This window comes from Geospiza fortis, unplaced genomic scaffold (assembly GCF_000277835.1).
Source record: "Geospiza fortis unplaced genomic scaffold, GeoFor_1.0 scaffold603, whole genome shotgun sequence".
Classification (NCBI taxonomy): Eukaryota; Metazoa; Chordata; class Aves; order Passeriformes; family Thraupidae; genus Geospiza; species Geospiza fortis.
Window position 1 is genome coordinate 395,371 of NW_005054460.1, and position 24,418 is coordinate 419,788.

The 24,418-nt window shown below is 40.6% G+C and overlaps 1 protein-coding gene across 1 annotated transcript; it reads left to right on the forward strand.

The window, feature by feature from the left end:
* Window positions 1-14: 14 nt before the first annotated feature.
* LOC115948649 (protein scribble homolog) lies at window positions 15-23,445 on the forward strand. The gene is made up of 7 exons (XM_031062758.1): window positions 15-35; window positions 3,661-3,864; window positions 6,018-6,254; window positions 7,112-7,201; window positions 7,877-7,954; window positions 9,677-9,772; window positions 22,794-23,445. The coding sequence occupies exons 1-7, from the start codon at window positions 15-17 to the stop codon at window positions 22,944-22,946; spliced, it is 879 nt and encodes a 292-aa protein (XP_030918618.1). The 3' UTR covers window positions 22,947-23,445.
* Window positions 23,446-24,418: the final 973 nt, after the last annotated feature.

A 24,418-nucleotide genomic window follows, 5' to 3' on the forward strand; every position in this document is an offset into this window, starting at 1 on the left:
GTAGTAGCAGGTGTATGGCCATTGAAGTGTTCCAGGTAACTGGATTCTACTTGCCAGTGGAGACCAGGCTGTGGCTGTAAGCAGGGTGTTTCATTGTCATTGTGATTTCAGAGACAAGGGAGGCTTTCATATCTTTCATATCTTGGCTTTTATTGTTAGGCCGATTTGGATTCTCTTTCATGTACCAGAATGTTTTAGGGTGATACATAGCATTTGCACACCTTTGTTTTCTGGAGGAAATTTATTCTCTAGGGCATCTCTTAGTGAGATCTTATCAGAATGGACACCTTGTGCTTTATGAGAACAATTTGTCCTCTTAACTACAGGGGTGTATGATACAGAGCAGTAGTTATGTTGTGGAGAGACTGCCTTTGAAAAGATGAAAAACATGTTGAAAGGAGGTAAAAATGTCACTTGACTTGCTGGTGAAATACTGAAGCAAAATGGTCTGTTACCAATCAGGCTCATTAACAGTGAAAAGAGAAGAAAAATGTGTTTCCATGGAACATAATAACTGCTAGGCTGATAAATATTTTCCCCCTCCAAACACTCCTGGTTTTACAAAACAAGCAGTGTTACACCACCCACATACCCATGAAGCTTAAAGCCCTAAATACAGAATTTGCCTTCTTTTTTTCATTCCAGTTACTGTTAACAAAATGTAAATCTATGTGCATCTCACTTTGTGTTTGTTGCCAATGACTGAAACCAATAATATTTTTAATTTTTTTTGGTCTTAGCTTCCCCACATATGAAACGCAAGAAAGAACTTCCAAACTCTACCTGTGTAGTAAGAACACCAATTATAATCTGTAAAATTCTGTAAGGGGAACTGATTTTTCTTTCTTCAGATTAGGATATTTGCCTGTAGCCTCCTGTCTCAAAGCATGGTCCTGTAGTATTTAATAAAATGAGAATGAGCTAATAAATTACTGGAAGTTTTTAAAGAGAGCTTCATTTTTGGAGTACAAATCTGCTATCTATTACCTGAATGACATTGAGGGGTAATGGAAGCTTGTTGCCATCTAAATCAGTTTTCATTAATACATCAGAATAAGGAATTGGTTTCATTTTTGTCAGGGGAAACAAAATCCAGTAAAAAAATCAAATGAAGAGGTTGAATTCACTATCTTAATTCCAGCCCTCTCCCTTTTGTTTCATCAAAATGGATCAAGTTTTAAAAAACAATTGGGGATTAAGATTTGTTTGCAAAACAATATTAGCCTGCACTCACAGCAGTAGTATTCATTGGCTTGGTTACTCCATTTTACTTTGTGGAAGTATAATTCATGTGTTTTTCATATAGCAGGTACATGCAAGTGTAGACTAAAGGGCATTTCTAATTGTTGCATTCCATCTTTTACTATTGATACAACCAAATCATGAAACTGCTTTCATAAAGAAAATTATATCCACAGTACTATGCAGAGCTGGTGAAAATTCTTTGCCAGAATTGTTCTGTTGTTTCTATTTTACTTTGTAGCACTGTAGATCAATAATATTAAAGACTAAATTTTCTTGGGTTACAGGCATTAAACAGGTACTGAATTTTCCTTACAGCTGTATGTCAGCATGAGGAAAAACCTCCTGCCACAGGAGAAGGCAGACAGGGAGCAGGAGTGCCCTGTGGCTCTGTGTTCCCAGCTGAACTGCAGGGGGCATAGGGATGTAAAATCTACTGATGTTCATCACCTTTGCATACAGGAGGCTGCCACTGCGGCTAAGTCTATGCCTAAAGTGATGAAGGGATTGTCAGCATAAGCTTCATTTGAAATCTGTCTGGTACTTTGAGAGAAGAGTCTTTTACTGGTTTTACAGAATTTGGCAGGCTGAGTTTGAGAAGCTGTTGTTTAGGATTAGGGATCAGGGTCGAACAAAGATGAGATGTTTTCTTGGAAGAAGTTAAATGCTTCATTGTACCTATGTTTATTTTTAGAGTGAAATTGCTTTATGACTGCCTAATGAGCTTAAAAGTTGACAAGGATTTAAGCTGTGTCTTGAAATACCCTGAACATTGAGAGATGGCACATTAGATAGTCTGAAATACAACTGTCCAAGCCAATAGCAAACAATTTCACTGAGTGTACTGTTTATCTGATTAGAATTGCTATCCCCCTAGTTAATATTCACAAAAAGCAAGATTTCTGTTTAAGGGCACCCTATGTTTTCTTATTCCAGACGAGTGTGAAGAAATATCAGGAGATATCCTGCCTTGCATTTTGAATTGTCAGGAGGAAAGGGAGCCACTGCTGTGGTGTGATTGTTTTGCTGCTTTCCCATTGATCATCTAAATTGACAATCAGCTCCACTGTCCTGAGCAATGTGGTTTAGAATAACCAGAAATATGGGCTATTTACCAGCAAATAGCAATATCACTGAGTGTCAGTGCCATTCCAAATGTGGTGTAACAGCAAATCTCCTGCAGGAATAGGCCAATCATGCCTTCCTTGTACAATACAAATAATCCTGTGATGGGGTTATCATCTGTTCAAGACTCATAGAAAGGTCTAGGCTGTTTTCCAATGAAATGCTGGGATACTGTCCATTTCCATTTCCTAGTGTTTTCAGCCATCCTAAAACTGAAAGCAAATGAAGAATCCCAAGGGGACCACCTTCTTTGGCAGCTGAAGATGAATCAGTGCGTCCAGCATGAACAGTCTTGTCCTATTTCCTTGTCCTTTTCCACCTTAGATCGAATAGAGATCAGATGTGACATCTGGGTTGCTGGTAGCAGCAGCATATCTGTGTGTGTGTGTGAATGTAACCATTCTGTATTTTAAAAGGAAAACAGAAACTTAACTGTTAAATCTGAATCAAATACCTGTTAAAACACATGAAAGTCACCATGTGCTTCTGATTGCCCCACCACAAGCTTGCCAAAAATTGATTGTGTTTGTTTTCTCCATTGATGTACCTTATTTGTTTGGCATCAGGCTGCTTTTTGCCACTGGATTTGTATTACTGTAAGAAAATGCAGAAATGAGATTTAAAGAAAGCTTCAAAGAAAGATAAATGTTACTTTGAAAAATTGCTTCTAAAATTCAGCACGTAAGCAACCTTGACACAACTTGTCATGTATAAACTTCTGAGCAAGAAAGGTGGAGTATTTTGGATGCAAATAAGTAATGGACATTTTGGGATAACTGAACTATAATCACTTTGTAAATCAGCAATCCTTAAAAGATCAGTTAACTGTTGTGCTTTCTATTGGTACCATTCAACAAATGAAACATTTTACTTAATGAATAATGAAGAGAGGAGTGACTGGATAGTTTTTTTTAACTCAGGTCATGAGATGAGATGGTCACTAAAGGTCTGAGTACTCTTGTTTGTTTTCTCAGTACTACACTTTGTTGAAGACTGTTATCCATCCTTTATGATGCTGAAGGTAGGCTTGGTCCCATGCTCTTACAAGTCCTTAAAGGCTTCCACTATTTTCAGCAGCCTCTGCTTGCTCTTTGTATCACCAGTAACACCCATTAACTGGCAAAGTGTCTCTGTGGAACTGAAGGTACTTCTAAAGGTAAAAATGGGAAATGCAGTATTTGCAAGAATCTAAAATACCTCGCAGAACTTACCAGGAGTTTCTGCACTTACATACCTCAACTGCTTTCTTAAAATCTATTCATTGTCTTTTTTTTAATGTCCTCTTTCCCTCAGGACTCTATTAAGTGGCTTCCCAAGTCTCCTAAACTGCACAGTGGCCATAACTGGAGCTCCCAGGGCTCTCGCTGGGCCTCGTTGAAAGGGAGGGAAGGTTTTCCTGGTGGTAACCTGTACAAATTCAGCTCTGCCAATGGGAAATGGAGAGAGGGAAGGATCAGTCCCGAGCAAGAAGCAGAGGAACTCGAGGATCCTGATGATGTGAGTAGTCTTGAAATCAGGAGAGACAATGTGTATCTGTGAAGAGGCTGTAGCTGCTCACACTGCTGTGCAGCAGAGCACTTTGGGTTTGTGGGACCTGCACTGCTTATGCTCTCATGTCCTTGCTTGTGCAGAGAGCACAGAGCTATGTTCAATGTTTTATTTCCTTCACTTTGCTTGCAATTAATTCATCCAACCCTCAAGAGTACAGTTTGACCTGCAGGTTAAGATGGGTAACCTGAGTGATGAGACACGTTTTGTACTTTACCCTGCTTACATCCCCAGTCACCAAGCTCCCTTCATCTCTTTCAGGTAAGTGGGTCGCTGGCAGCACTTGGGGCTCAGCATCTCCCTGGGCTTGGATGCTAGAAAAGTGAGGTTGCAATGCTCCTCCACTGCATGCTGATTTTGGGTGCTGCTCTTCCAGGATGCTGATGCCTCTGAGCCCCTGCCTGCTGTAATTTCTCCTGCCTGTGCCTGCCAGGTGTCTGTCACCTGTGCTGCAGCCTGCCTGTCCTCTTGGTCCTGGCCTGGGAAAAGCAGGTGGTGATTGCACTCTTGCAGCCTTTCCCTTTCAGGGCATTGCTCGCCATTCTTCCTGATGTTAGCTGGGAGATGAGGCAGGAATGGGGCTTCCTGCTCCTCTTCCAGGACCTCTGCTTCCTTCCTAGCCCCTGTGGGTGCTGCTGGTGTGCCCCTCCTCCAGCCTGCACTCCTGGCTCTTGCTCATGGCCTTCTTCCCTGGCACCCACAGCCCTGCAGATGTGTCCAGGTTAGTCAGCCTGGCACTGTAAAGAGAAATCTCTCTCAAGAGAAGAAAGGTAATGAATGCTTTATGTGAGTCAAAGCTAAGCAAATTCCCTTTTAAGTGAAAATGGGAAGCAATCATGCCTTTTATGCTTTCCCTGGGGTTGGCAATGCTTTTTTCCATCCTAACCAAAAAGAGATTGTGGGAAAGTGCCAATATAGATTGAAAAATAAACTGTCCAGTGGGGTTCTGCACAGCTGTTCAAGGCAATACCACTGCTTTTTATTTTGGTATTAAACTTCCAGGCTTAGAAAAACACTTATGGGGTTTATTTTCAGAGGTGTTGATGTGTGTTTGCTGCATTGTTTTACTACCAACAGAAGATAGAAGGATTTGGGCAATACAAAGATCTGATTTGACATGAACTCATCAAATTAAGGAGCAAAAATCAGCTAAATATAAGTAAAGCATTCCTAAAATGTGAACAGAATTTGAGCAGTGTGTCTGAATTTAATTTAACCCCTTGCCAGGAATAACTGATAACTGGAAAACATCACTACATTTTGCAGTCAAACTTGTCTGAAGCTTTAATTGTTTGGTGGATGTATTTTAATTGTGTATTTCTCTCTTCAAGCCCTTGTGGTTTAGCTAAGCATTGGGTGACATTGTGAGCTCCTCACTGCATCTCAGAGTAGGTCACCCTAGGGCCAGGCTTCAGAGTAGGCTTTAGTATGCATCACCTTTGAGGTTCCATTTCCAGAGGGCTTCTAAATCATTTAAGTTTGCAGCTCTCCACTCACTGCCATTTGCAACTGAAGTCAATCCAATGACTGAAACAAAGTCTTGGATATGTAGATGCAAGGTAGGGGCTTGTCTTCCCTCTCACACCTGTACTCCCAAGAATGGAATGTGAGTTTTGAGGAACTATAAGAAATATTTTATTTTCTATATGGGAATATCTTTCCTTTGCCTTGTGTGTGTGGTTCCTTCCCCCAGAACAGTGGATTCAGTGCTACAGAGCTGCCAGAGGCTGCCCAAAATAGTCTTGTTCTCATGCTCTGCCATTTTCACAGGGCATTGCAGGATTCGTGCACATATGGATATGTGTGTGTTACCTGTGCTTGTGTGTGCCAGGGAATCTAGTGAAAGGATGTACGAATCCCAGTCCTCTCCCTGTTCCCTCAATTTCAACCCCAGCACTGAAGGCAAAACATGCCCTGAGAAATAATGGTAAAAGAAATCTTTGTATGTTTGCTGTAAAGTTCCAGTTTTGTCTTCCGTGAAATAAATTCTATCATACAGCAATGTGAGGGCGAGGAACAAGTCCATGTTAGCATGGGTAAGGTTTGTGTTTCAGCTTCTCCTTGCTGTTGCTGTGTTTACCTTTTTTATCTTTAACCCTCAGGAACCTATCTCCAAGTTTTCCGGCAGCCTTTTTGATAGCAATGAAAGCGTGAGAGATCAAAGAAATAGCAGAGCAACGCTCCAAGAAAAGCACAAGTTGGCCATGAAGGGGAAGGCTCTTCCAGGATCTAACAGCAGGGTGCAGCCCCCTGTGCCAGCAGCAGGCGGCTTCCCCAGCCAGAGCGGCCGCGCTGCCGAGGAGCTGCGCACGCTGGATGTGCCGCAGGCCCCGCTGAAGGTCTGGAACTGCTGCTGCTGCTGCTGGGGCTCTGCATGGCTCTGAGGCACTCCTGCATGGCTGTGGGGCACTCCTGTGTCTGTGGGGCACTCCTGTGTCTGTGGGGCCCTCCCTGTGTCTGTGGGGCACTCCTGTGTCTGTGGGGCACTCCTGTGTCTGTGGGGCACTCTCTGTGTCTCCCTGAGGGGCCCTTCCTGTGTCTGTGGGGCACTCCTGTGTCTGTGGGGCACTCCTGTGTCTCTGGGGCCCTCCCTGTGTCTGTGGGGCACTCCTGTGTCTGTGGGGCACTCCCTGTGTCTGTGGGGCCCTCCCTGTGTCTGTGGGGCCCTCCCTGTGTCTGAGGGGCCCTCCCTGTGTCTCCCTGTGGGGCACTCCCTGTGTCTCCCTGTGGGACACCTCTCTTGGGTAAGGCAGGTTATGGAAGATGCAAAGAAGGAGGGACATTGCATGGCAGATGTCATGAGGCTTACCTTAAAGTGAGTAAGCTGAGGGTTGTCATTGCTCCCCATGGCTTACATGGAAAAAATTTCCCATTAAAAAAACCCCAACAAAGCCCACTTTCCTTGTAGCCATGCATCTCACTTTATACATCCAGTTTTGGTATTTTGAGGCCAAGTCAGAGGTACGTGCAGGTGGGCACTGAGCTGGGTGCAGTTCATTCAGTCCGTGGTTTCACAGCAGTGATGATGTCTTGCATGTGCCAGTGTTGAAGTGTAGCACCATTTTTCACAGGGCTGGGCTCTCCGGGAGCATGTCTCCTGGTCTTCAGAGTGGGTGGCAGATTTTCAATGCTCACATAATTAAGAGGCAATATTTTTGATTAATCAGGTCACTTATGCATTATAATTCTTTTCCAGGTAACCATTACTGTGTGCAGTCAAATGGGGAGCCTTGGTATTAGCATTGCTGGTGGAAAGGGCTCATCTTCATGTAAAGAAAGTGATGAGGTGCATTTCACTTTTAAAAATTTGTCTAGTGATTGTTAGGAATAGACTGATGAGTAGTTCCTTGAGCTGTTGTGTTTTGTTGTTTGCTTTCTGAGATTGTCCTTCATGTAACATTTCCATCTTTCTAAAGCTAACAAGGGTAAACAGAGGTAACTTATTTCCCAGAGTAGTATCTGGCATTACATTTTGATGGGAAGCTCCAGAAGGGATGATCTGGGAGAGATACCCAAATGTAAACCAATGATTTTGCAAAGGCAACCTGATGGCTGAAACACTGTTGTCTAATTCTCACTTTCTGCCTCAATTTGGAGTTACTCCCTTGGCAATCTACATGCCTCTCCCATCTCATTTGCTCATTCCCAGGAGCTAAGTTGATTTGAGAGAAATATTTCACACATCTTCTCACTGATTTATCTTTTAAAGAAATGTTTTTTTTTCCAGTCCGTTCCCCATGGCACAGTGTAAACAATTACTGACTGTTGTTTACCGTTGTATGTGTCAGCCATGGAGGCCTTTTTTTTTCTTGCTAATGTGCTAAGGCATCTAGTTTTTAATTTTATGGAGGCAGCAAAACAATAAGTCTTGAAAATTAATTACTTCCCATTTGCTTTTTATATCAATGGGAGAACAATGGGAGAAACTGTCACTTCTGAAACGTGTGTTTTGTGTTACCAGGGGATCCTGATTGCACGGCTGCCAAAAGATGCTCCACCAGACTTGGCTGGTGTACAAGCAGGAGACAGAGTGGCTGAGGTAGGTGGGTTGTTTGTCACTGTGGAGTGTGTTCTTTTGTTGTTTTCTTTAAATGAAACCACTTAGAGTTGGGGGACTTGGCATCCACATCTAGGCTGGCCTTAGCTTTTTAGATGCTTGCCATTATGAAGAAATTATAATAACATTAAATTGTTGTATTCCTTCTTATTGTGTTCTAGTTGTCAGATCTTTATGTTCAAAGTGCTTAACAAAATATTATTCACTTAAATGAATGATTTACAAAGGAAAATAATGGTCTTAAGTGGTTATGTAAGAATAAATGAAGTATTTGATCCAAGAAGCTTTCTTGTGACATGGTATTAGATGTACTAGATGAGTTCATTACAGTTGCAACAAAGAAAAATAAACTAGATGAGCTTGTTTCCCCAAGGTAATTTTTGGTGGGAAGAGAACAGCTCAGAATAACTCCCCTGATGGAGACTTGCAGTGCCAGGGGATAAATGTGCCCCTCGGGCTGCTCCACCTCAAGCCTCATCTTTCCTAGCACAAGCTACATTCTTGAGCTTCAGAATTTCCCAAGAACAATGGGGGAAAAGTGATCACATACAATTTTGTGTTACATACTTTTGATGTACTGTTTGGTTTCTACCTGCTGAGAATGGTGGAGTAGGAAGAGAACCTCTACAAAATTACTTTAAGGTGAAACTGGTCCATATTTCTTCCAGCTCTTGTTCTCTTAAACTGTCATTTATACTTGGTTATATTAATAGTTTTTGCTCCAGCATGGTCCATGTTGAATTAAGGTGGGATAGAGCAAGCAATATTGTCTGTCTGTTAAATTGTCAGGAATAATGATACAATCTGTATCAGCCAAAGACTTTAATGATAAATTAATCTAATAATTTTGTAAAACTACGCTATGGAGTTATTAATAGAGGGTGGTGTTCCATAATGTGTAAATATTGTGATAGTTTGACAGTTCTTAAAAGGTCAGTTGTAGATAAAAATCTGTATAATTTTGCATTTTTTCTTTAATGAAAGGTATTGTAATAAATGGGAGAGAATGTAAATAATTCTCTACATATTTCACATTATCAGATGATTAGGGAAAAAAACCACAGGAATTTTAGTTACTGTACCTTTACCTTCTGAGCAGAGTTTCTGATCAATTTAGTATCTTAAAAATCAACCCCATTGCTCAGGTTCCTCTCTGAGGCTATCATTAAATATTTATTTTGGGGACTATTTGGAATATACTAGGTGTTAATGTCTGTTCACTTAATCAATAGTGAAATAAGTGAAAAAGAAGAAATTTCTGTTCCCTCCTGTTCTGCCCTGCTGTTATTGTACAAATAGTTAGAATTTCTCCATCTCCCACAAGATGGCAGAATCATTCATCTGTTTAAAGAATATAGAAAACAATTCTGCTTTTCTGTGTGTGTGTGACAAGAAGGAATTAATGAGGTGTGCTATAGAAATACTGCTGTTTTTACCACAGGACTAATCTGTGTACAAATAACAAGCATTTTTCTCTGGACACTGTGTTACAACTTCTTATTCTTGAACTGGTAATTTCAACAGTTCAAATATAAAATTCACCAAAAATGGGAAACAGTGGGAATTGCAATTTTATTTGCTTTTGTTGTACAACCACATGTAGCAATAAGGCCAGGTGTTTGTATACTAACTTGAGAGGGAGGGAACTCCTCTTCTTAAACAGCATTCAGAATAAAAATATGTTTCTGGTGTTTTCTTTTAAAGGCAACCTTTGTTTCAGAGCCTGCTGCCCTTAATGCTGGTCCTACTGAAGCTTCCCCCAAGGGCAGCCCCTCCCCGACTGTCAACCATGTCATAACAGTAAGTAGGATGCCCCCAGTAAATATCAAATCTCTCTTACCTAAGAAATTTGTGTTGTCTTAATGTTTGTGTTGTCTTTACATTAATGCTAGTAAAGACTGGCACAGAACTCAACACATGTCAAAGATCAGAGACCCTACCAAGGATTTAGGTGGCTGTCCCTGCAGCTGGGACATGGCTTCTGGAGGGGCTCAGCTCCTGGGTGAGCGCCCAGCTTCTGAAGCACTCTGGTTTGGGGACTCCAGCGTGGTGTCTATTCCCCCCAGTTTGAGTCATTGTTCTGTTGTCTGGACTCTGTCTCTAGCTAATGCAAGGAGCAGCATTTCCAGGGTCCCTCTTTTAGGAGGGAGAGGGCGAACTGCTGCCTGGAGGTGGTGACCATTTTCCTCTTCTGACTGGAAGGGGAACTTGTGTCACAGGCTAAGACATGCCCATATTTTAGGCAACTGGTGAGAGAAAGCTTGCTGCCCATGTCACAGAAGGCAACAGCTGGGCCTGCAGGGTGGCTTTTAGAAATGCACTTTTTTGAACTTCTCTAGCAAGTTCAATTCTCTGAAGACCTACCCTCATCTTGGTCATCTATGGGTACCACTGATGAAAGTATGGCTTCATTAGGAAGATACAATAAGATCAAGGTATCTGAATAATTAAGGTCAAAAAGCATCTTACTTGTGTAGAGCTTGAAGTACCAGGAAGCAACAACTGTTTCTCCTACAGCAAATGCCAGAGGAATGCTTTGTCTGATTCCTCTTCTTTCAGTCTTTGTTTAAATCTTTCTCCATGAATACCATTCACAACCCAGCTAATCACAAAAAATGAAAGTATGTATAAAAGACTATAATCAAAGACCATATCAGATTTGTAAACCATTTAGATAACTGAGGTGATTTGTTAGTTGGCTGAAAAAGTGAGCACATAGATCATTCAACTGTTTTTCTCTGGTTTCCTGTGTTAGTCACTATTTGGCATGTTGAGCTACAGCTTTTGTCCATGAGATAGACTAAGAAAAGCTTTCCCTTCTATTAGTTGCTTAAAGAAACTTATTTTGAGGCCTCTGACCTCCAACATCATCTTGTAGATCATCATTTAGACCAATTTTATTTTCCAGCTTAAAACATTTTCATCAATTTGGAGGTTTTTTTTCCAGTTTTACCTGGTAGCTGTTTCTTAGTCTTTATCAGCATTGTAGGAAGCATGAGGCTTCCTATTAGAGGATCCACTGTTGGAAGGGTTTATTCACACATTGGCAGTGGCCTGGATCTGTTGCAGTAGTGCCCGACTTTTAGTATTTTCAACCAAAAAGGAGAAATTACTGTATTTTTATGTTGTATGCCTCCCTTTAAAGTTCTTCAGGTGTAATGGGGGGAGGAGGCAGATTAGACTGAGATACTTAGGGCAGAGGGGGTAAACTGGCTGAATATGTTCTGAGTGTCAAAAGTGCAGGTTCTTTTGTGAAGAAAAATTTGTATTTCTGATTTTGTTTCTTTTTTGAAATAAAAAATCTTTGTGCTGTAGCAAATGATACATGTTATTGCCTGTATCCTGGAGCAGCATTCATCAATTTTAGGGATTATGGGCTTGTGGGGAGTATCCTGCTGACTTGGGGCTGTTCAATTTCTCATCTGTTCTCACTTTGAAGTCTCTCTTATTTCTCAGTAACTGAAGGAAATCCTATTATCTGAAAAATGTTTGGAGCCTGGCTTCTCATGGAGGACTTGCTTTGCATGTTCAGATAAGCAGGTGGCAGTAGGACCTTGATGCAGAATCTTCTTCTGTGCTAGGAATATAGGAAGGTTCATTTCCTTTGTGTTTCTGATCAGGTTTCAATAGAAGATGGTTGTGTCTACATCAAGGGAGGGAAGGATTGAAGCATCATGGCAGAGAAACCAGAGACTCCTATTAGTATTCTGCAAAAACTGAGTATGTGCCAGATGGTGTCATCCTTCTTCTCCCTCTCTTCCATGTCATCATCCTGCCTTCCAGCAGATACTGTTTTCATCTGTTTATTTTTATTGAATTTTAATAAACATCGTCTTTGCATATGCTCTCTGTGATAATATTTGTCTCATTCTTGTAGGCACAGCCCAGCCCATCTCTGAGCCAGCTGCTCTGGCATTACAGCAGGCAATGCTGCTGCCAGGTTCAGGTTTCCTCTCTGTTTTCCCAGACCAGGCTTGGTTGCTCTAACTGCTTCTAAAAGGCTCGTGTAATTGTTAACTCATCCAGCCAAACTCAATTTCAAACCCTTTGTGTCAGCTTTAGGATTTCATGACAGTGTGAATGACCAGTAATTAATTGGACAAACTAAATGTTCTTTCACAGTGAGTAATTGTTTTGCAAAGGAAAAATGAGAATCTTCCGCGGTTTTAATTATAATTGAGTATTTTGCTGACATGTAGATAGAGGGCTCAGAACTTTAATTACAAGTAGATAGTTTTTACATACAGTATTTTATAGACTTGCCTCAGTTATGCTAATCACACCTTAAAATTATGAAAATATCTTTTATTTTATTTAATATATATATAAATACAAATATTTGAATTGAACCTAAACAAAAACAACAACAACAACAAAAAAATCAGGGATATAAACAAATGCTCATACTGACTTTAACAGAAGGAAATTTAATTCTGAAGTCTTCATTTCCAGTTTTGGTATTGTTTCCTGTCCATCCTCTCAAACATAGAGCTAACTCTTCACAATCTTTCTCCATCATAAACATTTTCATTCAACCTCTGACTGAAATTCCCAGAGGATTTTGTCTGACTGAATGGAGAGTGTTGACAGGTTTCAGCATTTTCTATAATTTCATAACATGCATCATCATGCCATCTTCTTTGACTCATTTTTGGGGCTATTAACATAATAAGGATATTAGGTAGATTGTAATTAATATCAAGTCTTCAAAATATTTCAATCTAGTATTTAACTTAAATTGTTAGCATGTTATTTGATTCAATTTCAATGCCATTGCCCTGGGAATTTCCTCAATTATATTTTTTCATTTAGTTCACCAGGGGTACAAGTGTCACTGATACTGGCATTTTCAAGGAAGGTTAAAGTAAGAATTACCAATTAAAAGTGATTGTGTGGATAAATAAATAAATAAATAAAAGGTGCAGCTTACAGTACTGAAAAAAATCTGAAGAGCTTCTTTAGAAGGCTAAAAAAGCAAAATTTTCTGGCTGCTCTGGTAAAAATCCAGAGATAACAAATGTTCCTAAATCTGCTGAGAAAACAGACAAGTGTACTAGAACCTGTAACATGTATCAAAATGAAATCCTCTTGTGCCTGCAGAAGGTGCATAAGCAGGTACAGCATCTCCCACAGTATGCAGGTCTTCTGCCTTTGCCTCATATTGTTCACGTGCAAGTTGTGAGAAATCTTACATGGATGAGAATCCCAGCAGATCTACCTTCTTAATTTCCAGCTGATAAAGACTTTCCAAGAAAAAACCTTGATCCACTTACATTAGTTAAAAATCTTCAAAAATCTAATTATCAAGCTCTTTCTTTATTCATCTGAGGATGTTCTAAACATATCAGAGAACTGAAATCATACAACATAAAATAAAACTTTTGTTTCTTGAATCATTGTCTTACTTTGTTGAATTTTAAAAGCAAAGCCAGTGGAGTGCTCAGGTCAGAGAAGCAGTATAAAAGGAGACAACGAAAGTGAGATTCAGAATGTCCTTATCATGAACAAAGCCAGGTTTCTTCTTAAGCTTGTTTCAAACAGGAAAGACCTTGCTCACATCACATACAGTGTTTGACTGACCTATAGCACCATAAGATCTACTATTTCAAGTTTCTTATGAGGAACTGTTTTATCCCTTCTCCAAAACATTTTCATGACTCTTTTAATCTTATCAGGTAAGGGTGTTTGTGTTTTTATGTTATTCTTTTTTCTATTCTGACAAGCTAAGTTTGTTTAAGAAGTCAGGAATCTAACTCTCCCCTGCCTTGCATCTGGTGCAGGTTTACATATGTTTCTAAAGAAGCCTGTGAGCCTTGTTGGGTGAGGTAACCTTAGTCATGCTGTGAGCTCCAGTGGAGTGTGAGCACCCATGTGCCATGGGATTGCCTCCTCCATTTCATCTCCTAGTTTGCTTCTGCTTTTATCTAAGCAACTGAGTAGTTCTGAGTCGCGATGAAAGATGGAACATAAAAGGTGCGTGTTGTAGGCTCTGTGTTTGCCTCCATAGTGTAGTGGTTAGGGAACTTATTTTGTGAATTTGAAATTAAGTTCCTGCTCTCCACAAATGCTTCTGTTTGCACAGTGTATCTTTTTCCTCTCTTCCTTTTAAGTAGTTTTCTCACACACTCAGTCAAAACTGACTCATTTCAAACTTTAAGTTCTTGGATTTTGCAAAGCTTGTAATTACCAATGCTAAATAGGAAAAAGCTTTTAAAAAGACAGGACATTATTTGATCTTTTCAAGTTACCTTATTAAAACACATCCAAGTTAGAGAAAATCTGCAACGTGAGCCCATCATATGGTAGACAATATAAGCACTGCAGACAATAGAAGCAGAAACATACAAAAGACAAACAGACTCAAGCCAGGCACCTTGAACTGTGCTGTAGGATAGCATATTATTTGAGAATAAAAGAGGATAAGTATTTAAAGAACTACACAAATGATAAACAATGTCCTCCCTGGTGAAAGGCATCCTCGTGGACTCTGGGAGTACTGCAGGGGAAGAGACTGCACTGAGTTCCTGCAGGCTTCCAGACAGCCACTGCCTTCCACGGGGGTGATGAGTTTTCTTCAAAAAATCAAAGGGTTGGCAACTTGGACCATGGGCAGCACCGCTTATGGGGGCAGTGCCTTTTAAATCTCCTGATGTGGTCAGAGCAATGCATTTTCTTTGATGTTTTCATAGCATCAGGCCATAAATGATTACACACTTATATGAAAGCACTTACATAAAAATCTGTAAGTCAGGTTCCAGTGTCAGGGAAGTCACTATCCAATGGTACATTAGAAGATGAAAGAAATGGACCAAGGACAATTTTTCATACACAATTTGAATCATATATAAGCCTTTTGTGCTTGACAGCATTGCAGATATGACATGATGAGAATTGATCTTCCATTTTTGTGTTCAGTTTGACACAGCTCCATCTTTCTTGCATTGTGCATTGCCCTTGGGAGGCACTTGGCAGAGAGCAAGAACAGAAAGGAGCTTTGCTCTAAATGTGACATGACCAAATGTTGTATATACTGCATGCTGGAAGACAGATGAAACATGCAAGATGTTCTCTTGCTATTCCAAGAAGTAGAGAAAATACTCAGTTTTAAAACTGGGCTATAAAATATATCAATACCTAGAAAATTCACACTGAGGAAATTTCCAAAGAATCATAGAGTGGTTTGGGTCAGAATGTACCTTTAAAGGCCATCTTGTACCCCACTTGTAGCGACCAGGGACATCTTCCACTAGAACAGGTTGCTCAGAGCTCTGTCCAACCTGTCCTTGAAAATTTCCAGAAATGGCGAATCCCCATGTGTCTGAGCAACCTGTTCCAGTGTTTTACTGCTTGTCTGGTTCATTGACTTCCAGGAAATCATACTGATTAGATTTTGAAATTAATCACTGTGCACAATGTGGGAACAGCAACAGGGAAGAGGGATGGGCTGGTGGGGCAGCCCCTGCTCAGGGCCCTCACCAGGCTGCTGCACACAAAACTGAGGCAGCACTTCCAAAAGCACGGTACCAAATGATCTGTCAGTGCTTGAGAGTGGTGTGGCTGCTCCAAGGGCCAGGATGAACTGAATTATGTGCTGCCCTCTCCCAACCCCAAGGAATGAAAGGTTTTGTCATGAGCTGGTTGCTCCCTGAGTGCAGCAGCACAGGTCACACACATTTCCTTGTGCAGAGCTCTTCTGTAGCCAGGTGTAATGAGGTGCTTCATCCATGCCTCACGAAAGATTCATCTTCCCCAGAGTGTAGGAGAGGTTTATACCTCTCTCTCCATCCAACTTCATAATTTCTGGGGTTTGCCCAGAGGTCAAACACAGCAGTAAAATAGCAGTAAAACAATATTGTAAAGTGCTGGGGAAAGGGATGCAGCCAGGGATTTCTACAACCAGGAGAGTTGAGGGTGCACCATAAAACACAAGCTTATTGAAACGTCCCTGATATGCTATGAAAAAGGAGCTGTGTTGAACGCCTGGACAGGATTTCCAAGTTCCTGTGTTTCCATACCCACAGCTGGCCATCAGCTGGTTTGTGTCCCCTTGGCCCTGCCCCAGCTATGCCCTGGCTGCTGTGCCTGCTCCCGCCTGGAGGTGGGGTTGCTTGTGAGTAATTAACTCACAGGGAGATAATTTGATCTCTTTCTCTCTTTTTGACTTGTATTTCCTTGTTTCTTTTTGGGGAGAAAGTTGGTTTTTTTTATATTGCTGCTGACATCACTTCAGTTAAGAACACCATCAGATGCTGGTTTGTTGTGAACTGTGCAGCTCAGATCTGCCCTTTCTCTGCTGCTCTGTTGGATGCATTCTTGCATCCTCTTTAAAAAAAATTATTTAAAAGTCCAGCTGTGTAATATTTTTTAGGCATGAGTAAATGCCCTACTTTACTGAATTAGATTTAGGCAGTTTCTTCTGTGAATACAGTCATTATCAAATGTGATCTTTTGCATCTAGCAAAGGACTGTTTTCATTGTTTAGTGAGAAGTCGAAATTTCCTGTTCAGGTCTAAAAAACAATTTCCATCCCCAGTGATGATAAAACAGGTGAGACTAAGTATGAAATCATAACATTATTCATGAGGTTTACATAAACCCCTGCACATGCTCCCAACTGTGTTGATAATTTTGTTTTCCCCTGTTTTCCCCAGTTAAGAGTACCATCCTTAGCTCTGGAGTCAGTGCAAATCAGCTGTAAAGTCAAAATTTAAAAATATGCATTATTTAAATACAAATTTCAATATGAGCAGAGCTACGCAGGCATTCCTATTATAGCTGGGGAATATTTTCTTTTAAAATTTACCTGTTTGAACTGGAGTTAAAAGTATGTCTGGTTTTCTTCTTAAAGGTCAATCCAAATTCTTTTTTTCCTGCCCTTATTCAATCAAACTTTGGCCTTTCGTGTGTCATTTCACCTTCTGATTTGTAGCCTCTGTCCCCAGCTGCTGGCCTTGCTGCCAGCTGTGATTTGCCCTGTCACTGCTGGCTGTGCCTTTGATGAGAAGCTTGGGTTGTAGCTGTGACTGTTGCCTTGAGAACTTCCCTCTCTGGCTAATATTGGAGGATGGATCTGTGGGCTGGGAGAGACCAGGGGAAGGGAAAGGCTTATTAAAAAAAAAAACAAACAAGATGATGGGGTTTGTTCTGTTCAGTTTTAGTTTAGAAAAAATTATAAAAAGACACAATGAACTGTCTTCTATGGACTGTTCTGCAATGTTTTGAACAGACATTTTGGCTAGAAGTAGGCAAGGAAAGCATATGTGTGCATCTGGAAGTTAAAAATTATTGGATGTTAACCTGTTGGCAAGACATCTCATTTATCATGTTTTATTTTAAAAACTGCTTTCAAGCATCATAGCTAGTTGTGGGATTGTTCCTATCCTGAATTTTTGTAGCCAACACTGCAGCTGAATTGCCCCAGGTTGTTTAGATGGCTTTATTTTACTTCTTCCTGCAGAGGACCAGGCGTGCACAGGCAGCCCCCTGTCTGTGCTCCAGCTGAAGGACTCTGAGTTACAATGTAGCCTGTTAATCCCATTAAATGAGAGTGTCTGAAATAATTTGATTTTTAGTTATCTGTGATTCAAACAAAATTGAATTTTTTTTAGTGTAGAAAGTCTTAGTGGTTTTGTTAGAAAAGTGACACAAACAAGGTAATGGAAGAAGTTTCCACAGAGAGCCCACTGGTTTTGCTAGGGGACATGTCCATTTTGAAGTTTACTTTTTAGGCACTGAAAATGTAATTTTGGGGGAAAATGGAAAAATAGTAACTTGTTTCAAGTAATTAATTATGCGTTTTTCTGAAAAAGTATTTTATGTATTTTGACAATTTGAGATTGAATAGTAGTTCCAATATTATTTAAATAATGATATTTAAAGCATGATGATGGAAAGTGAGTAGGAGGACTTTGCAATTTCAACAGAAGAATTTTAAACAAGTTCTAACACTGCTGAGTAACCACCAGTGGAGAAAACAATGGAATAACAGGAAATCTAGATAATTTGTCCTCCTACACTGGCATCGATTTTTTTTGCAGAATTTTCTACAGAAGATGGAAGTTTCACACCTTCCCACATGCCTTAGACAAGCAACTCAGGTGCCTGTACTGGAAGGGTTTTCCATTGCCATCCTAAAAGTCTGTGTTGCCCTGTCTGTAATGAGCAGTGGAAATAGCTTGCTTCCTCTTTGCTGTGCCATTTTCTTCACATAGGAAGTCTGTTCTATCTTCCCTCAATCATGCTACCCCAGGAAATGTACATTCAAATACAAATAGTAAAGAAAAGCTCCAAGAGCAAAGCTTGCCTATTTAATAGGATAATGCTGAGGTCAGTGAAGATAAGCAGGGAAATAAAGCGAAGGTAAAATCCCTCTGGGATTCTGGGAAGAGAAGTACTGGGTTTAAAAAAGGATATAACAAAATATAATACAAGTTAAGTGTTGTTCAGTTTTGTTACTTTCATTTCTTTGTGGTTTGTTTTGTTGTTGTTGTTGTTATTTTGTTTTGTTTTAACAAAACTGAAAGAGTAAAGGAAGCTGATAAAGCTGATATTGTGATATTCCTGGAGCTTGGGTGAATGTGAAGGCAGTGATAGAGAGTGCTGGGCTCTTAGGGGATGGTTAGGTGAAAGTGCTTAGGCCACTGTGCTTAGAAGTGTGATGTGTGTTTCTTACATCAATTTTGTGTTGTTTTTGCTTTATAGAGGAGCTTGATTGATAACTTTTGCTGCAAGGAGAGAGAAACTAGAGGCCTGAGCCTCTTTTCATTGAGTTAGACCTTGTACAAATGCATGCTCTATTACTTAGTTGCATTTGGATTTGCATAATTGGCACCATCCTCAGCTGAAAGTTGTTTTTCCATTGGTCCCTATGATTCAGATTTGAGGAAATGGGCACCTCAGCATCCCAACAGGGAGAGAGGCACAGAGAAGGATGCCTGACTGCAGGACAAGGAGCAGCCATGGTTTAGGGACAGTAGTGGCACAGGTACAGGTGGTACAGTGGCAGAGATGCAGCTGTACTGGGACCAGGACATTTGATTTGTTACAAGGACTCACCAGAATCAAATCAGCAAGTCTCCAAATCAGCAAGAGTCAGTGTCTGTGTGAGCTTTCACCTGCCTGGAGAGGGCACAGAGGGGCTGCTGTAGATCACACCTGAGCCCACTCTTCTCTTGGGAGTGCGGGTTTCCAACCTCTGCAGCACTTCTGGGCTGAGACACTGCTCAGCCTCTGCTGTAGAAAACTGGTTGTTCATTTAGTGCTGCTTCCTCTTTACCTGCAGCAACATGAAAGATTAGATGTAAGACTTGCCCAACACCATGTGTTTTGTGGAGCAGTTAACACAATCACCTCAGAAATGCTGAAGGAGCACTTTTCATCAATTAAATTGATTTTATAGTTTTCAGACCTACTTCCATCATAATATTTGAAAGACAGTATGCAAGCAGTCATGAAATGTTTGAAGAAAATCTCTTATTTAGTTCTCTGGAAACTGTGCAGTAGGAACCATGCTGAAAAAGAGTACTTAAAAAACTGGCATTCAAAATGGCTAAGGTCTTTTCTTCAAAATGACAAATAGGTACAGGTGACTCTGCATTGCTAATGAAATACGTGTCAGTCATGGGGAGGTGTGCACCCCTATTGTGCATCTCTATTTTTGAGCAGCACAATACACAAAGAAGGATCTTCCCTGAGCTTTGAACTGACAGCTCAATGAAATGCAAAGCCTGGTCCTGGATATGAGTGTAGGTAACTGGGAGCACAGACCTCTGCAGTAGTTCTCGAGGTGTCAAAATTTCATTATGTGACCCAGCAAACCACCTGTATGTATAGATGTGCATTTGCTGCACTGCAAAGCAGCTGGCTGCTGGCTGTTGTTGAGCAAGAAGCGTATTTCAGCAAAGAACAGAACTATCCAGTGCAAGGAAAGCTTATAAATTTTGTCATTATGTGCATGACAAAAACACATCTTCCCAGGACTTGTAGCTTTGCCAGTGCTTAGGATCTATATAGGTTATTTAAAGCTTCCAGAAATGTGTCCTTATTAGTTTAAACAGAAGAAGGGGGGGGAAAAGATATATAATTGGGTGCTCAGTACACCAGGGTATACATTAAATTTATACATGGTTTTAAAATTAGTTTGCATCTATCGGGGTGAGGTTCAGCTCTGGACTGACACCTGCATTTTGGTGCCTGTGTGTAGTGTGCTGTGAGCTGAGGGGAGTTGGACCTAATGTTAGGGGAGCCTGGGGAATAATTAATTTTACTTCAATGCAGAAATCTCCTGGCTGAAAGTGCAACACCACAAAGCATCTATATGCTTGTGTCATTTCCTAAATCAAATAATGTACAGCGAGGAAATAATAGATAAACAATTGAATTGTGTGATGTCAACATTTAATGTTCTCATGAAGTAGAAGTAGCTGATAAATAAGGAGTTCTAACTTTCCTGAAAATTTTCATACTGCTAGCAAAAGGGCCACTTTATTACACATTATCATCTTACCTGTTTTTTAGCTATATTGGCTCACCCTTATATGTTTTCATTACATGTTAAACCTTTCTTGGAAAGCAGTAAAAAGGAGGATGATTTTGTGCATCAGAGTGAAATTTGTAATAATCCATTCATTGATAAAAACAATTACTGATATATGACTATACATCTAGAGCCTGACACTGGGTTTTTTCCTCAGTTACAGCATTTAAATTAATTTTAAAACATTGCAATATGATTCTAAAGAACACAAAGTTCTTGTCCAAAAAAAAACCCGAATCAAATCCATGTATGCATATTTTACTGACAAATTTGAACATTTATATTTTCTTTTAATGTTTCCCTTAAATATGTTTTGTTAGTAAAGAAGCTGAAATATGCAATTTTTCAAAGATCAATAATTTATATGATTTATGGTTCTTAATTAATCCTATATTGCTTTCAGGGGGATGAATTGAATGAACAATGAAGTTAAATTAATTTTTCATATTTACTTGTCTTTATTTTTAAAAAGTATCTTAATCTTCTTTTCACCTAGAGAAGGTTTTTTTAAAGATTAGCTAATGAGAGGAAAAGGCAATTTATCATAATTTTGCTTTATCAATGGCTTTTTGGCATAAAACAAAAAATGAAAGGAGGACTGAGGGGAATCATCCTTTATTGGAAGTGGTAAGAAACAGAGAGAAAGGATAAGGAAAAGTCTGAGGTACTTAATGCCTTCTTTTTCTCAGTATTTAATAACAAGACCAGTTGTTCTCTGGGTGCCAGTCCTCTAACCTGTAACACAAGGATAGGGAGAAGCATGAAAGCCCCTTAACCCAAGGGGAATATCCAACACCTGCTGCACAAGTTAGACACACACAGGTCTGTGGAGAATCCAGCCAGGGTGGAGTGCTCACCGAGCCTCTTTCATCCTCTCTTAGAATCCTGGCTAACTGGGCAGGTCCCAGCTGACTGGAAGTTGGCAAATGTGATTCCCATCTAGAAGAGGGGCTGGAGGGAGCATCCAGGAAGCTTCAACTTGACTGACCTAATCTTCTATGACAAAGTCACCCACTTAGATGTTGTCTACCTAGAATTTAGTAAAGCCTTTGACTTAATTTTCCAGAGCATTCTCCTAGAGAACCCGGCTGCTGATGGTTTGGAAGGGACACCTGTTGGAAGGGTTACAACTGGCTGGGTGGCCAGGCCCAGAGGAAGGTGATGAATGGTGCTACATTCAGCTGGTGGCTGGTCACTGATGGTGTTTCCCAGGACTCAGTACTGGGGCCAGTCCTCTTTAATATCTTTATCAATTATTTGGATGAGGGGACTGAGTGCACCATCAGTAGGTTTGCTGGTGACACCAGGCTGGGTGGGAGTGTTGATTTGCTGGAGGGAAGGAAGGCTCTGCAGAGGGATTTGGACAGGCTGGATTGATGGTCCAAGGCCAGTTGTGTGAGGTTCAGTGAGGCCTAGTGTCAGGTTCTGTTCTTCAGTCACAACAGCCCCATGCAGAGCTACAGGCTGGATGCAGAGTGGGAAAGGACCTCGGGGTGCTGATTGACAGCAGCTGAACATGAGCCAATGTGTGCCCAGGTGGCCAGGAAGGCTCATACATCCTGGCCTGTATCAGCAATAGTGTGACCAGCAGGAGCAGGGCAGGGATTGTCCCCCTGTACTCAGCACTGCTGGGGCCACACCTCCAGTGCTGGGTCCAGTTCTGGGCCCCTCACTGTGAGAAAGACATTGAGGGGCTGGAGTGAGTCCAGGGAAGGGCAGTGGAGCTGGTGAAGAGTCTGGAGCACAAGTGCTGCGAGGAGCAGCTGAGGGAGCTGGGGGTGTTTAGCCTGGAGAGGAGGAGGCTCAGAGGAGACCTCATTGCTGTCTACAACTGTCTGAAAGGAGATTGTAAAATGGTGGGGTTTGGTCTCTTCTGCCATATAACAGGTGACGGGGTAAGAGGAAATGCTCTGAAGTTGTGCCAGGGTAGGTTTATCCTGGATATTAGAAAAAAAGTCTTTATAGAAAGGGTGTTCAAGCATCGGAACACATTGCCCAGGGAAGTGGCTGAGTCACCATCCCTGGAGGTATTTAAAAGACGTGTAGTGGTGGCACTTAGGGACATGGTTTAGTGGTGGACTTGGCAGTGCTGGGTTAGTAGTTGGACTTGATGATGTTAAATGTCTTTTCCAACCTAAACAATTCTATGATTCTCTATGGTGTTACACCTCTCACATATTTTTTTCTCATCACTTGTTTCCCCAGTCCCTTTAAAATATTCCTGTTAAACACATCCCTGCTCTTGATCTGATTCTTTTCTCTGAAATCTTTCCCATCTTGCTGAAGATACCTCGGATAATCCTCACACGCCCATCCACTTCTGATGAAGATGCCGACCAGCTGCCCCCAGACCCTGAGGACTTTGAGCCCGAGGAGCCTGACAGCACAGAAGGCCATGCCTATTCAGACTGTCTGAGCAGTGCTTTCTATCCTCCCTAATAAAGTACTTTTCTGGCAGGAGTTCATGGGTGGTTTTCTTTCCCATTGTTTGATGACATTTAATGTAGTACTTGAACCGCTATGCCTTATTTATAGTGAAAACCATGACATGGAGGGCGGATTTGTGAGGAGAACCCTGCTTGTATTTCTTTGCCTTGAACTTCCTTCAGGAAGAACTTGTGAAACTGGAATGCACTGGGTCAAGTTTTGTGAATGTCACCACGTGTTTCAGTAGCCACTTGTAAAGGTACCCTGCAGCACCTAAATGTAATGAGAAAAATGCAGGTGATTTTTATTCAGAAGGTACTCTACCCATTTGAAAACACACTGAAAGCAATTGTATAGTTGGGTGGGATTTTTAAAATCTTGTGTCCATGATTTGTCAAAACAGCTCATCCTTCTATCTCCCCCAGGTTCCTTTGATTTGTCCCTTTAATGTCATTTTCTATGATAATTAAAAAAAAAAATCTGTCTTTAAATAGTCCTGTTTGTTTTGTTGTTTTTTTTTTTTTTTTTTACCCACTGAGAAATGTTATCTGTGTTGAAATTCTGTATCTCATTCTATTGTAATAAAGAACAGTTTCTCCAGTTATATCAGTAATGTGAATGTATATCAGATTTGAACAGGACTTGTAAGTTGTATTTTATTAGATCCAAATGCAGGAGGCACCTTATGCAACCATGTACCTGAGAGTGAAGTGAGAAGCAATTTCTTATGCATGAGGAACTGTCTGAAAATTCCTTTTTTCCCCCTGACTTGTGTATAAGGAGAACACTTAGTTTGCCTTACTGCAGTATGCCTCTATTTTATGTATATATGTGTGTGTGAGGTAGGCATTTAAGAGCAAATTGTCCTGTACAACACTTTTCAATCCTTTAATTCTCTTCACTGCTATTCAGTGCATTGGTTTCTAATTCTAATGCATTTTAAGTTGTTTAAGAGGAACTGTTTGGGACTGTTCTTTTTTTGGGGTTCCATGGTGCTGCCTTAACTCAGACGTGGGGTCTGGCCCTGCTAGACTTGAATGCCATGACTTTCTTTTCATGTACATTAAGTGTGCATTGGCGGCTTTTATGATGTTTATACAGTTTATTTTCCTGTAAATGTAATATACCACAACCTGACCTGGTAAATGCTCATATTTTATTCACATTCTTGAGCAAGATTTCTCAGGTGATCATTCATAACTTCAATGAATGCTGGTAGCTGGCTTTTACAGAATTAGAAAGTTCTCAGGAGGATATGGCTGTCACAAAGAGAACAATATTTCCTACTAACAAAAGGGATATTTTATTTTGAAAAGATGGATTTGTGCTAGCAGTATGATATCAAGTCAGTGGTATCCAGTTAGGTTTTTTATTATCTTGTACATCTGCATTTTAATTGATGATAGCAAAAGGAATATTAAGCTAACTTCATTCATTTGCAAAATGAACATTATCTTAGAATCTCCTATGACTGTAATATTAAA